At 39.5% G+C, this 12,171-nt stretch overlaps 1 protein-coding gene across 2 annotated transcripts in view; it reads left to right on the top strand.

Moving 5' to 3' along the window:
* The window catches only part of ZNF704 (zinc finger protein 704), a 251,392-nt gene that overhangs the window by 214,890 nt on the left and 24,331 nt on the right, over window positions 1-12,171 (top strand). For both annotated transcript variants that reach the window (XR_010127248.1, XM_054498297.2), the window contains exons 6-7: window positions 626-893; window positions 6,058-6,162. Coding sequence is in view for 1 of the 2 variants with exons in the window: in XM_054498297.2 (XP_054354272.1) it covers window positions 626-893; window positions 6,058-6,162 (373 nt within the window). In the remaining variant the exon portion in view is untranslated. The remainder of the gene's footprint in view (window positions 1-625; window positions 894-6,057; window positions 6,163-12,171) is intronic.

Here is a 12,171-nt window from a genome sequence, read left to right as displayed (position 1 = left end):
TTTAATTTTTTTAATCTCTGTTTTCAGAGATTGAATGGGGGGGGTACAAGTGCAGTTTTGTTACATGGCTGTGTTGCACAGTGATAAAGCCTGGGCTTTTAGTGTAGCCAGCATCCAAATAGTGAACGTGATACCCCTTAAGTCATTTCTCATCCCTCACCTCCCTCCCACCCTCCCCATTTCGAAGTTTCTAATGTCTATTATTTCACTTTCTGTGTCCATGTATACACATTATTTAGCTTCCACTTAATAATTATCTATTTCTTTAGGGGTTTCTTGTCTGCCTGTAAGTTCCCACTATAAGTTCCATCAGGGCGGAGTCTATATTTTATTCACTGTGTTATCAGGAGACCCTGGAACAGTGCCTGAACATACTAGATTCTCAATAAATCATTGTTGAATAATTGATTGAATGAGTGAATGAATTAATAAATTGCTTTAAGACATCAAGGAAGGGTTCCCTGGAAGTGGACAGTTGAACTGAGTGCTGCAGGATAAGGAAGAGTTTGCAAGGCAAACAAGAGGGAGGAAAAGCATTCCAGACAGAGGGGAAATGCATGTGCAAGATTTCAGGGCAAGAAAACAGATTGGCTTAGTATGATTGTTTTGCTCTCTTTTTCATTAGGCGCGTTGGAGACTCTGACTACAGTGATGGAGAAGAGGACTTTTACTACACTGAGATCAAGCTCAACACAGACTCAGTGGCAGACGGGCTGAGCAGCCTGGCCCCGGTCTCACCTTCCCAGTCCCTGGTTTCACCTCCTACTTTCCCCATCCCAGATTCAAGCCGAACAGAAACTCCTTGTGCCAAAACGGAGACTAAGTTGATGACGCCCTTGAGCCGCTCAGCTCCCACCACCCTCTACCTCGTGCACACTGACCATGCGTACCAGGTGAGTTGCAGGGGACTGTGAGAGCAATCACTTTGACCTTGACCAAAACCAGGGGCCATCTGGCCTATAAGTAAAAGACAACTCGGTGGAAAAACAGCATCACACACGGCAGCCCAGTAGCTTTGTTTTTTTCTCCCTTTAAAGCCTAAGATCTCACACAGGGTCCTATATGGTCTAGTCTCAGATTGCCCAATGCTGCCTGTGGATTCGATCCCGTAGAGATTGTTATGATGATAAAAATCCCTTGGGCACAGTGGCTCACGCTTGTAATCCCAAACACTTTGGGAGGCCAAGGCGGGCGGATCACCTGAGGTCGGGAGTTCGAGACCAGCCTGACCAACATGGTGAAACCCCATCTCTACTAAAAATACAAAATTAGCTGGGTGTGGTGGCACATGCCTGTAATCCCAGCTACTGAGGAGGCTGAGGCGGGAGAATCACTTGAACCCAGGAGGCAGAGGTTGCGGTGAGCCGAGATCGCACCATTGCACTCCAGCCTGGGCAACAAGAGCAAAACTCCATCTCAAAAAACAAACAAACAAAAAAATCCCTAATGTTATCTGGGCATGGTGGCGTGCGCCTGTAGTCCCAGCTGCTCGGAAGGCTGAGGCGGGAGAATTGTTTGAACCCGAGAGACGGAGGTTGCAGTGAGCCAAGATCGCACCACTGTACTCCAGCCTGGCGACAGAGCGAGACTCTGTCTCAAAAAAAAAAAAAAAAAATTCCCTAATGTTGCAAAGCCCTCAAAATGGTGCCTGGCACATTACGTAAGTATCTATTTAAAAAATATATAAGGCCGGGCACAATGGCTCACACCTGTAATCCCAGAACTTTGGGAGGCTGAGGCAAGTGGATTGCTTGAACTCAGGAGTTCGAGACCAGCCTGGGCAACATGGTGAGACCCCGTATCTACAAAAAATACAAAAATTAGCCAGGCATGGTGGTGCGTGCCTGTAGTCCCAGCTACTTGGGAGGCTGAGGTGTGAGAGGATCACCTGAGCCCAGGGAGTTTGAGGCTGCAGTGAGCTGTGATCATGGCACTGCACTCCAGCCTGGGTGACAGAGTAAGACCCTGTCTCAAAAAAATAAATAAATAAAATAAAAGGTAAGCATTGGAAAGCTTTGGCATGGTGGCAGAATCACACTCCAAATCTGGGACTTCATGCCCTGCCTTCTAAATGGATAATTAAGCATTTCAGATTAGAGTAGTGGTTCTCAATGTTCCCCAAATCAACAGTGCCAGCATCACCTGGGAACTTGTTAGAAATGTAAATTCTTGGGACCACCCCTCTTCCACACCCTCCTCTGTGCCCCCCACCAACCCTTCATTCTGTTTTAACAGGCCCTCCAGGGAATCCTGAGTCATGCTAAAGTCTGACAAGACCTTAGGGACAAATCCTGCAAATTTAGGACATGGGTAGAACTCCTTTTTTTCCTGCCAGAAGTTACTTTTTTTTTTTTTGAGACAGGGTCTCAATCTTTCTCTCAGGCTGGAGTGCAGTTCACTGCAGCCTCGAACTCCTGGGCTCAAGCAATCCTCCTGCCTCAGCTTCCCAAGCAGCTGGGACTACAGGTGTGCACTACCACATCCAGCTAATTTTTTAAATTTTTTGTAGAGACGAGCTCTCACTACATTGCCCAGGCTGGTCTCGAACTCCTGTCCTCAAGCAGTCCTCCCACGTTGGCCTCCCAACATGCTAGGATTATAGGCTTGAACCACCATGCCTGGCCATTAACTCTTTTAAATGTTAATTTGTTTTTATACAATGTTAATACATTCAAATTTTAAGAAAATATTTTTCCCATAATTCGCAACTACCTTATTCAGCTTTTTAAAATCTCCTTTACATACTTGTAATTATGTTCTCCCACCCTTGTTTTATAAAAACTGTCCATGTAACTAAATAATATCCAATTAAATTGAAACACCAAATTGTTTCAATCATTCTTATTGTTAGGTATTTACTTTTTAATCTATCCTGTTTTTTCGTCATCATTAATAACTCCACTGTAAACATCTCTGTGCCTGCTGTGTTTTATTTTTTGTTTAAATTCTCAGAAGAATAATTATTGAGTCTGAGGATGTAAAATGAGTGAACAGTTTATGGCTCTTACTATGTATTGCCAGAATGCTTTCCAGTGGTACCAAGTACAAAGCCACTGCCACTAGCAAATATATTTGTAATTAGAAAATTACACCTATAGAGGAAAAATTTAGCCACTTATTTAGCAGACTTAAACTCAAGAGTAATTGAATAGAGCTAATATTTGAATTAGTTAGTGTAATAAATTTCATTCCTGACTCTTATTATGTTGGTCAAAACGAATAATTCATTCATCTTCATTTATCACTGTTTCACTTGGGTCAGAAATCCTGGGTACTAACTTAGTTAAATCATTTTGCTCATCTATATAATGAGAGAGTTGGAACACACACTAGTTGATCTACAAGGTCCTTCCCAAAGCATAAACTTAGAAATATTGAGACTTTTCTGTTTATAGAAATTATAAATGTTCAGCATAGAAAATATTAAACACAGTAAAGAAAGAAAATTCATCCCTAATTCCAAACCTTAGTTAATATTTTTTGTATGTACTTCAAGACTTTGTTCTGTGTTTATATATATGCAGTTTTTAAAAGGGATCTGTTGCAGAACTGTTTTTACTGTATTTTATTTTTTCTATTTAATATATGATGAACATTTTCCCATGCCAATGAATCTTCTTCAACAACAGTATTTTAAAAATTGATGCCTAATATTTATACGTATTTGTGGGGTACACATAACATTTTGTTATATGCATAGGATGTGTAATAATCAAGTCAGGGTATTTTGAATATTAATCACCTTGTATATTGATCATTTCTGTGTGTTGGGAACATTTCCAGTCCTCTCTTCTAGCTATTTTGAAATATAAAATACATTGTTGTTAGCTATAGCCATCCTACTCTGCTATCAAACATTAGTACTCATTCTTTCTATCTAACTGTATGTTTGTACCTACTAACCAACATCTCTCCCTACCTTGTCCCATCACACCCTTCCCTACCTCCCGTAACTATCATTTTATTCTCTACCTCCATGACATCAATTACTGTATTTCCCACATATGAATGAGAACATGTGATGTTTATCTTCATGTGCCTAGCTTATTTCACTTACATAGTGACCTCTAGTTCCATTCATATGGCTGCAAATGACAGGATATCATTCTTTTTAATGGCTGAATAGTATTCCATTGTGTTCTTACCACATTTTGACACTTCATCTGTTGATGGACGCTTAGGTTGATTCCATATTATCTTTGCTATTGTGAATAGTGCTGCAATAAACATGACAGTGCAGGTATCCCTTTGATAGGCTGATTTCCTTTCCTTTAGATAAATACCCAGTAGTGGGATTGCTGGATTATATGGTAGTTCTGTTTTTAGATTTTGAGAAATCTCCATACTGTTTTCTACAATAGGTGTATTAATTTACATTCTCACCAACAGAATATAAAAGATCCCTTTTCTCTGCTTCCTCACCAGCATCTGTTATTTTTCGTCTTTTTAATAATAGCCAATCTAACTATTGATTGAGGGTGAGATGATACCTCATTGTGGTTTGGATACACATTTTTCTGATATTAGTGACGCTGAGCATTTTTTCATGTACCTATTGGTCATTTGTGTGTGTGCTTTTGAAAAATTTTTATTCAGGTCCTTTGCCCACTTTTTAATGGAATTATTTGGTTTTTGCTATTGAGTTGTTTGAATTCATTGTATATTCTGGATAGTAGTCTCTTGTCAGATGAATAGTTTGTGGATATTTTCTCACATTCAACAGGTTGCTGTTCACTCTGTTGATTGTTTCTTGTGCCGTGAAGAAGCTTTTTAGTTTAATATAGTCATATTTGTCTATTTTGTTTGTTTGTTTCTTGTGCTTTTGAAGTCTTAGCCATAAAAATATTTGCCTGGGCCCATGTCCTAGAGTGTTTTTCTTGTGTTTTCTTCCAGTAGTTTTATAGTTTAGGGTCTTACATTTAAGTTTTTAATCCATTTTAAGTGGATGTTTGTAAATGACAAGAGCTAGGGGTCTAGTTTCATGTTTCTGCATGTGTATATCCAGTTTTCCCAGCAGCATTTATTGAAGAGGATGTCCTTTCCCCAGTGTATGTTCTCATCGCCTTGGTCAAAAATCAGTTGGTTGTAAATATGTGGACTTATTTCTTGGTTCCCTGTTTTGCTCCATTGGTATATGTTTCTGTTTTTATGCCATTTTAACAACATTTTGAATTACTCTGTAGGTATATCATGATTTATTTACTTTTTTCCCTATTACTGGGCATTTGTGTTGTTTCCATTTTTTTTTTTTTTTTTTTTTTTTTTTTTTTTTTTTTTGAGACAAGGTTTCACTCTGTTATCAGGCTGGAGTGCAGTGGCGTGATCATAGTTCACTGCAACCTTGAACTCCTGGGCTCACATAATCTTCCTGCCTCCGTCTCCAAAGTAGCTGGAACTACAGATACACACCACCACCTCTGGCTAATTTTTTTTAATTTTAGTAGAGACGAAGTCTCACTGTGTTGCCCTCACTGGTCTCAAACTCTGGGCTCAAGCGATCCTCCTGCTTCTGACTCTAAGTGCTGGGATTACAGGCATGAGCCACCATGCCCAGCCCCAATTGTTTTTTATAATATATAGTTGTGCAAGGAACATTCTTGCGTACATTTCTTTAGAATGAATGCCTAGAGTGGAATAGCTAACACGGAGAATGCTAAGAATTTTTATATGTACTGTCAAATTACCTTCCAAGAACATTGTACTAGTTTACACCCACCCTCACAGTATAGCAGGGTATATTCCCCAATTTTATAGTGAAGAATTCTACCTCACAGGTATCCTAAAATAGGTATATGTACATATAATAAAATTTCTTTTCAGAAATCAACAGTCAAAAACCATCTCTTTTTATACCTTAGGTAGCTTGCTTAGGTATATATACAAAGTTTATTTCTAGCTACTCCCTTTAACCTTGTTTAATCTTTTCCTATTAGATAATTAGTCCAAGTTATTAATATAGCTGAGACTGTTTCTGAGGTCCTCCTTTGGTAATAAGAGCTTAAAGCTCCGAAGGAAAATATTCCTTCATAACAGCTTTCTCTGTTTTTTATTTGACAGGCCACACCCCCTGTGACCATTCCAGGATCGGCCAAGTTCACCCCCAATGGCAGCAGCTTCAGCATTTCCTGGCAATCTCCTCCGGTCACTTTCACAGGCATTCCAGTAAGTAGAAAAACGAAAAAGCCAAAAATCTGGTCAAAGCCAATGTAGACTAAATTTAGAGAGCAAATAGTAGAGGCATGCAAGAAAAATACAAACATCAGAATGCCAGAAGTACTATATTTCTTAAATGATATTTGTAAACTCATCAGCAGATATCACTTCTCTTCAAAAAGGTGTTTTGACTGGCATTTCAGAAAAATATAAGAGAGTTTCCACTGTTCATAAACAACTTGTTGGAAATATATCAAGATTTTTTGTGTGTTGGTAGTGTATTTGTATGTTTCCAAAAGCCTGTAAAATTAATAGCTGAACTCAGATCTTGTATGGAAAAAATGGTGTTTATCATTATAAGTAACTATAAAATTTATTAGGAAATATTGTTCTGTACGTATGTCATTTTGAAGGCTCAAAAAATACATTAAAATCATTTTTTATTTCAAAGTCTGAATAATCCATGCTGATGGATAATCTGAAAATAAATGAGTGCTGAAATATGCAATCAGACTTAAGTAGTACATAAGAATTGATTTGACATATTAAATGATTCCTGTCTGATAAATCACTGTGAATTAACTTGATTCCTAACCATTCATTTAAAAAATATATTGGGTCTTTTATAGTTTATCACAGAACAGCCACATGCATGCACACTGTTGATGCTCACAGTGGTGTATAACTCCTGATAAGATTCAGGAAGTGGCTTATGATAACAGATATTAATCTTATTTTCTCTTCTCCACCCGTCTCCCCAAGGACCTCACAAAAGCTTCTTATTGTCAACCACTGGCATCTCCCAGAGGTTTCCAGCAAAGTCTAAAGCCTTCTGTGGAACTGATAAAAATGAAAGTGGCTGAATGAATTGTGCTATGCTCTGTTGATGAATATTTATTAAATTCCATAGAGGAATAGCCAAGAATAAAAAGCATACTGCTGGAAGCAGTTTGGGAAATGGTGGCTTCCAGAAAAGACTCTGGGAATGTGATTTGTAAACAATACCATGGGTCTGGAGTCATTTTTAAAGTTGTATTTTCATTGAATAGCGGTAACTTCTGGTAGCTCTGCAAGAGTGACCTTGTTAGTAGACATTAGAAGAGGGCAGCTTAGACGTGTTGGTATTAGTTTTGCTTCTGGCAAGAACACTGATCCACTGATGTAGGTGTCAGGGGTTAACAGTCTGTTTGGGGACTTTTTTTTTTTTTGGTAGACATAAAAAGACCCAGAGTGGCTCTTGATATCATTTTTGAGACAGCCTCTCTGTATTAACCTAAAATGGCAGCCACAGTTACAGAATTATTGAGACCATCTTTTCTGCATCCTATTAATTCCTGCCTTTGACTTGGGAAGAATTTTCAGTGGTGTATGGGAAGCATACACCACGTTGCTCATCTGGTACTATAGCATGTAGATGCAACAGCCCAGTTCAAACCTCTTTCAGACTACCTCTGTGGCCAAGCAAACTGGAATGTTTTTCCCCTTTGCTTTTCTAACTAAATTATCTTCTGAAGTATAGGGAAATCACTCTGAGGGGCTCTTTACTAGCTCCATGTCCTCCATGGTTCTGTGTCTCACACACTAGGATACCAGCCAGGATACCTTATATCATTTGTTTTTCAACAATAGAATGTTAAAACTCTGCTACGGACGCTGTGTATTTCTACCGTCATCTCAGTGCCCTTGATTTTTTACAGAATCCCTCATTTCATTCTGTGTTGATTACCTGGGACATTCTAGACAAAAGCTTTGACAGAAAGTATATATACGATATATAAAACATACCGTAGCTGGATTAAGTAGGTTTTCCACTAAAATCCTATCTGAGCTTTTTTTTTTTTTTTTTTTCCTTGAAACAGGGTCTCAGTCCATGACCCAGGCTAGAGTGCAGTGGTGCCATCACGGCTCACTGCAGCCTCAACCTCCCTGGGCTCATCTTCCCCACTTCAGCCTCCTGAGTAGCTGGGACTACAGACGCATACCATCACACCTGGCTAATTTTTGTATTTTTAGTACAGACGCACACCATCACACCTGGCTAATTTTTGTATTTTTAGTAGATATGGGGGTTTCCCATGTTGCCCAGGCTGGTCTTGAACTCCTGAGCTCAAGCAATCTGCCCACCTCAGCTTCCCAAAGTGCTGGGATTACAGGCTTGAGCCACTGCGCCCAGCTGAGAGCTTCTAATTTATTCTTTGACCAGAGAATTCCCAATTGTGCTGATTGTGTAACCTGTTTTAGCAAAGACTTTAGACTGATTTTAGCAGTCAAGCTTGCCATTCCTATTTAAAGATAAAATAAGGGTGGGTGGAATTTTCAAAGGTTTTTGTTTTACCCTAGAAAGACAAGAAGGCTACAACTAAGAATGTTCTTTACGTTGCTAAACTCTCTGGCCATGCTTTAAAAAAAACAAGCAGGTGCTGCTGTCCTCCTCCTTCTCCTAGTGGGCTAGCTCTCATAACAGCCCACCCACACATATGCAGGACCGTTGTACACCCACGGACAGCGTGCAAACAGCTGTCCCTGAATGCTCCAGGAGTGCCAGGCAAGCCAGGTAGAATTTAAAAACATGTGAATTCTTACCCTCTAAATTGGTGTAATAGGGTTTTCAGACCACAGCTCTAAAAGTTGTAAGTTATAATGAATTTGTATTAATGATGGCTTCAATTGTGTCCAAACTGAAGAACTGAGAAATATTCATGTTATAAAATGCTTTTTAAAAAAATACCTTTATCCTTGTACTCTAAAATAAATACCCTGGGGTTGTCAACCCTGTTTAGAGTTCACTTTTCTCCCACATCTTTGAGACGTGGTATTGAAGAGGGATACTTTTGTACACTTCCTAGAAAGTGAGAAAAACCCCTTTCTGAAAAATCCCAAGGGTTGCAGGATTTTATTTATTCATTTGCCTATGCTAGATTTCCTGAACATTGGACTTTAATAAGTTCCCTGGGTAAGACCTCTTCCCGGAGGTATGTAGCTGAGAAGGCTGAACTGCATATTTAACAAATGTAACTGGAAGTTCAGTCTTTTGTAGCCTAAGGCTGTGGGGAGAGGGGTAGGAAAGAGAACATCCTTAATTACAACTTTCTTTGACATGTTTTTCCCTAATCACCTGCGTTCTCTCCTAATTATCTCCATTTCTTTCTCTCTCTTTTCATGACAGAAAACTAAGAGCCGTTGGCCCCTTTATTAATCAGCTCAAGGCTGCCATAAAATACCATAGACTTGGCAGCTTAAACAACAGAAATTTATTTTCTCACAGTTCTAGAGGCTAGAAGTCCAAATCAATGTGTCGACCAATTCAGTTCTGGTGAAGACCCCTTCCTGCTTGTAGATGGCTGCCTTCTCACTGTGCATGCACAGTCGAGAGAGAGAGAGAGAGAGAGAGAATGAGAGAGAGAATGAGAGAGCACATGCCAGGGCACTGGCAAGCCAGGGAGAGCGAGCATGGAGGAATGCACCAGCCTCTGCTATCCTTTCTTAAAGGACACTAATCCTGTTGGGTCAGGGCCCCACCCTTATGACCTCCTTAAAGGCCCTATGTCCAAATACAACCACACTGGGGATTAGAGCTTCATCATATGAATTTGAGGGACACAAACACTCGATCTATAACAGCCCCTAAGAAAGCAAGTATAAGCTAGTCAACCTGATATCCAAGAGCAGTTCTAGGAGGCTTCAGGCTGTTGGGGAGGGTCTCCAAAGCTGAAATAGCAGTGCTTATTTGTCAAATGCTTAGCTGGTTTGAGGTTTCTTTTTAAATGCCTTGAGGGAAGATTCAGAATTATGTGAGTTTAAAACCAAGCCAGAGGCCTTTTTTTCCTCCCTCTTAAGAGATAAAAACTTATAAGAAAAGAAATTTCTCCTGCATATTTACAGAAGGGCACAGCATGTCTAGTGTGAGGCTTACTTGCAAATCCTGGCTCTGGCATTTGTGAACACCATTTGTGATCCTTCAAATGTGTGGCATTTGTGATCCTTCTAAAGTAATATCCTCTACTCTAGTACTACCTCTTAGAGTTGTGTCGTTCACACAGTGCCTGGCATGTAGCTGACATTGCAGATTTCCTGCCATCATTGCCGCCTTTACTGTGTCTAAGCACTGTATAATGGGGTCAGAGAAAGCGGCTCCTCCCTATTTAGGATTGATTCCTGTAACACAGATATACTCAACACATGGGAGAGATTAGTCACAATTTTTACAGACTATAATTTAAAATTCTTTTTTTTTTTTATACTGGGAACTTTCCAAATACATTTTGTTTTTGTTCTTTTTTTTAAAATTATACTTTAAGTTTTAGGGTACATGTGCACAACGTGCAGGTTTGTTACATATGTATACATGTGCCATGTTGGTGTGCTGCACCCATTAACTCTTAATTTAACATTAGATATATCTCCTAATGCTATCCCTCCCCCATCCCCCCACCCCACAACAGGCCCTGGTGTGTGATGTTCCCCTTCCTGTGTCCATGTGTTCTCATTGTTCAATTCCCATCTATGAGTGAGAACATGCGGCGTTTGGTTTTTTGTCCTTGCGATAGTTTGCTGAGAATGATGGTTTCCAGCTTCACCCATGTCCCTAAAGAGGACATGAACTCATCCTTTTTTATGGCTGCATAGTATTCCATGGTGTATATGTGCCACATTTTCTTAATCCAGTCTGTCACTGTTGGACATTTGGGTTGGTTCCAAGTCTTTGCTATTGTGAATAGTGCCACAATAAACATACATGTGCATGTGTCTTTATAGCAGCATGATTTATAATCCTTTGGGTATATACCCAGTAATGGAATGGCTGGGTCAAATGGTATTTCTAGTTCTAGATCCCTTGAGGAATCGCCACACTGACTTCCACAATGGTTGGACTAGTTTACTGTCCTGCCAACAGTGTAAAAGTGTTCCTATTTCTCTACATCCTCTCCAGCACCTGTTGTTTCCTGACTTTTTATGATCGCCATTCTAACTGGTGTGAGATGGTATCTCATTGTGGTTTTGATTTGCATTTCTCTGATGGCCAATAATGATGAACATTTTTTCATGTGTCTTTTGGCCACATAAATGTCTTCTTTTGAGAAGTGTCTGTTCATACCCTTCGCCCACTTTTTGATGGGGTTTGTTTTTTTCTTGTAAATTTGTTTGAGTTCATTGTAGATTCTGGATATTAGCCCTCTGTCAGATGAGTAGATTGCAAAAATTTTCTCTCATTCTGTAGGTTGCCTGTTCACTCTGATGGTAGTTTCTTTTGCTGTGCAGAAGCTCTTTAGTTTAATTAGATCCCATTTGTCAGTTTTGGCTTTTGTTGCCATTGCTTTTGGTGTTTTAGACATGAAGTCCTTGCCCATGCCTGTGTCCTGAATGGTAATGCCTAGGTTTTCTTCTAGGGTTTTTATGGTTTTAGGTCTAACATTTAAGTCTTTAATCCATCTTGAATTAATTTTTGTATAAGGTATAAGGAAGGGATCCAGTTTCAGCTTTCTACATATGGCTAGCCAGTTTTCCCACCACCATTTATTAAATAGGGAATCCTTTCCCCATTTCTTGTTTTTCTCAGGTTTGTCAAAGATCAGATAATTGTAGATATGTGGCTTATTTCTGAGGGCTCTGTTCTGTTCCATTGGTCTATATCTCTGTTTTGATACCAGTACCATGCTATTTTGGTTACTGTAGCCTTGTAGTATAGTTTGAAGTCAGGTAGCTTGATGCCTCCAGCTTTGTTCTTGGCTTAGGATTGACTTGGCAATGCGGGCTCTTTTTTGGTTCCATATGAACTTTAAAGTAGTTTTTTCCAATTCTGTGAAAAAAGTCGTTGGTAGCTTGATGGGGATGGCATTGAATCTATAAATTACCTTGGGCAGTATGGCCATTTTCATGATATTGATTCTTCCTATCCATGAGCATGGAATGTTCTTCCATTTGTTTGTATCCTCTTTTATTTCATTAAGCAGTGGTTTGTAGTTCTCCTTGAAGAGGTCCTTCACATCCCTTGTAAGTTGGATTCCTAGGTATTTTATT

The sequence above is a fragment of the Pongo pygmaeus genome, chromosome 7 (genome assembly GCF_028885625.2).
Source record: "Pongo pygmaeus isolate AG05252 chromosome 7, NHGRI_mPonPyg2-v2.0_pri, whole genome shotgun sequence".
Lineage (NCBI taxonomy): Eukaryota > Metazoa > Chordata > Mammalia > Primates > Hominidae > Pongo > Pongo pygmaeus.
This window is presented reverse-complemented; position numbering and strand designations above follow the sequence as displayed.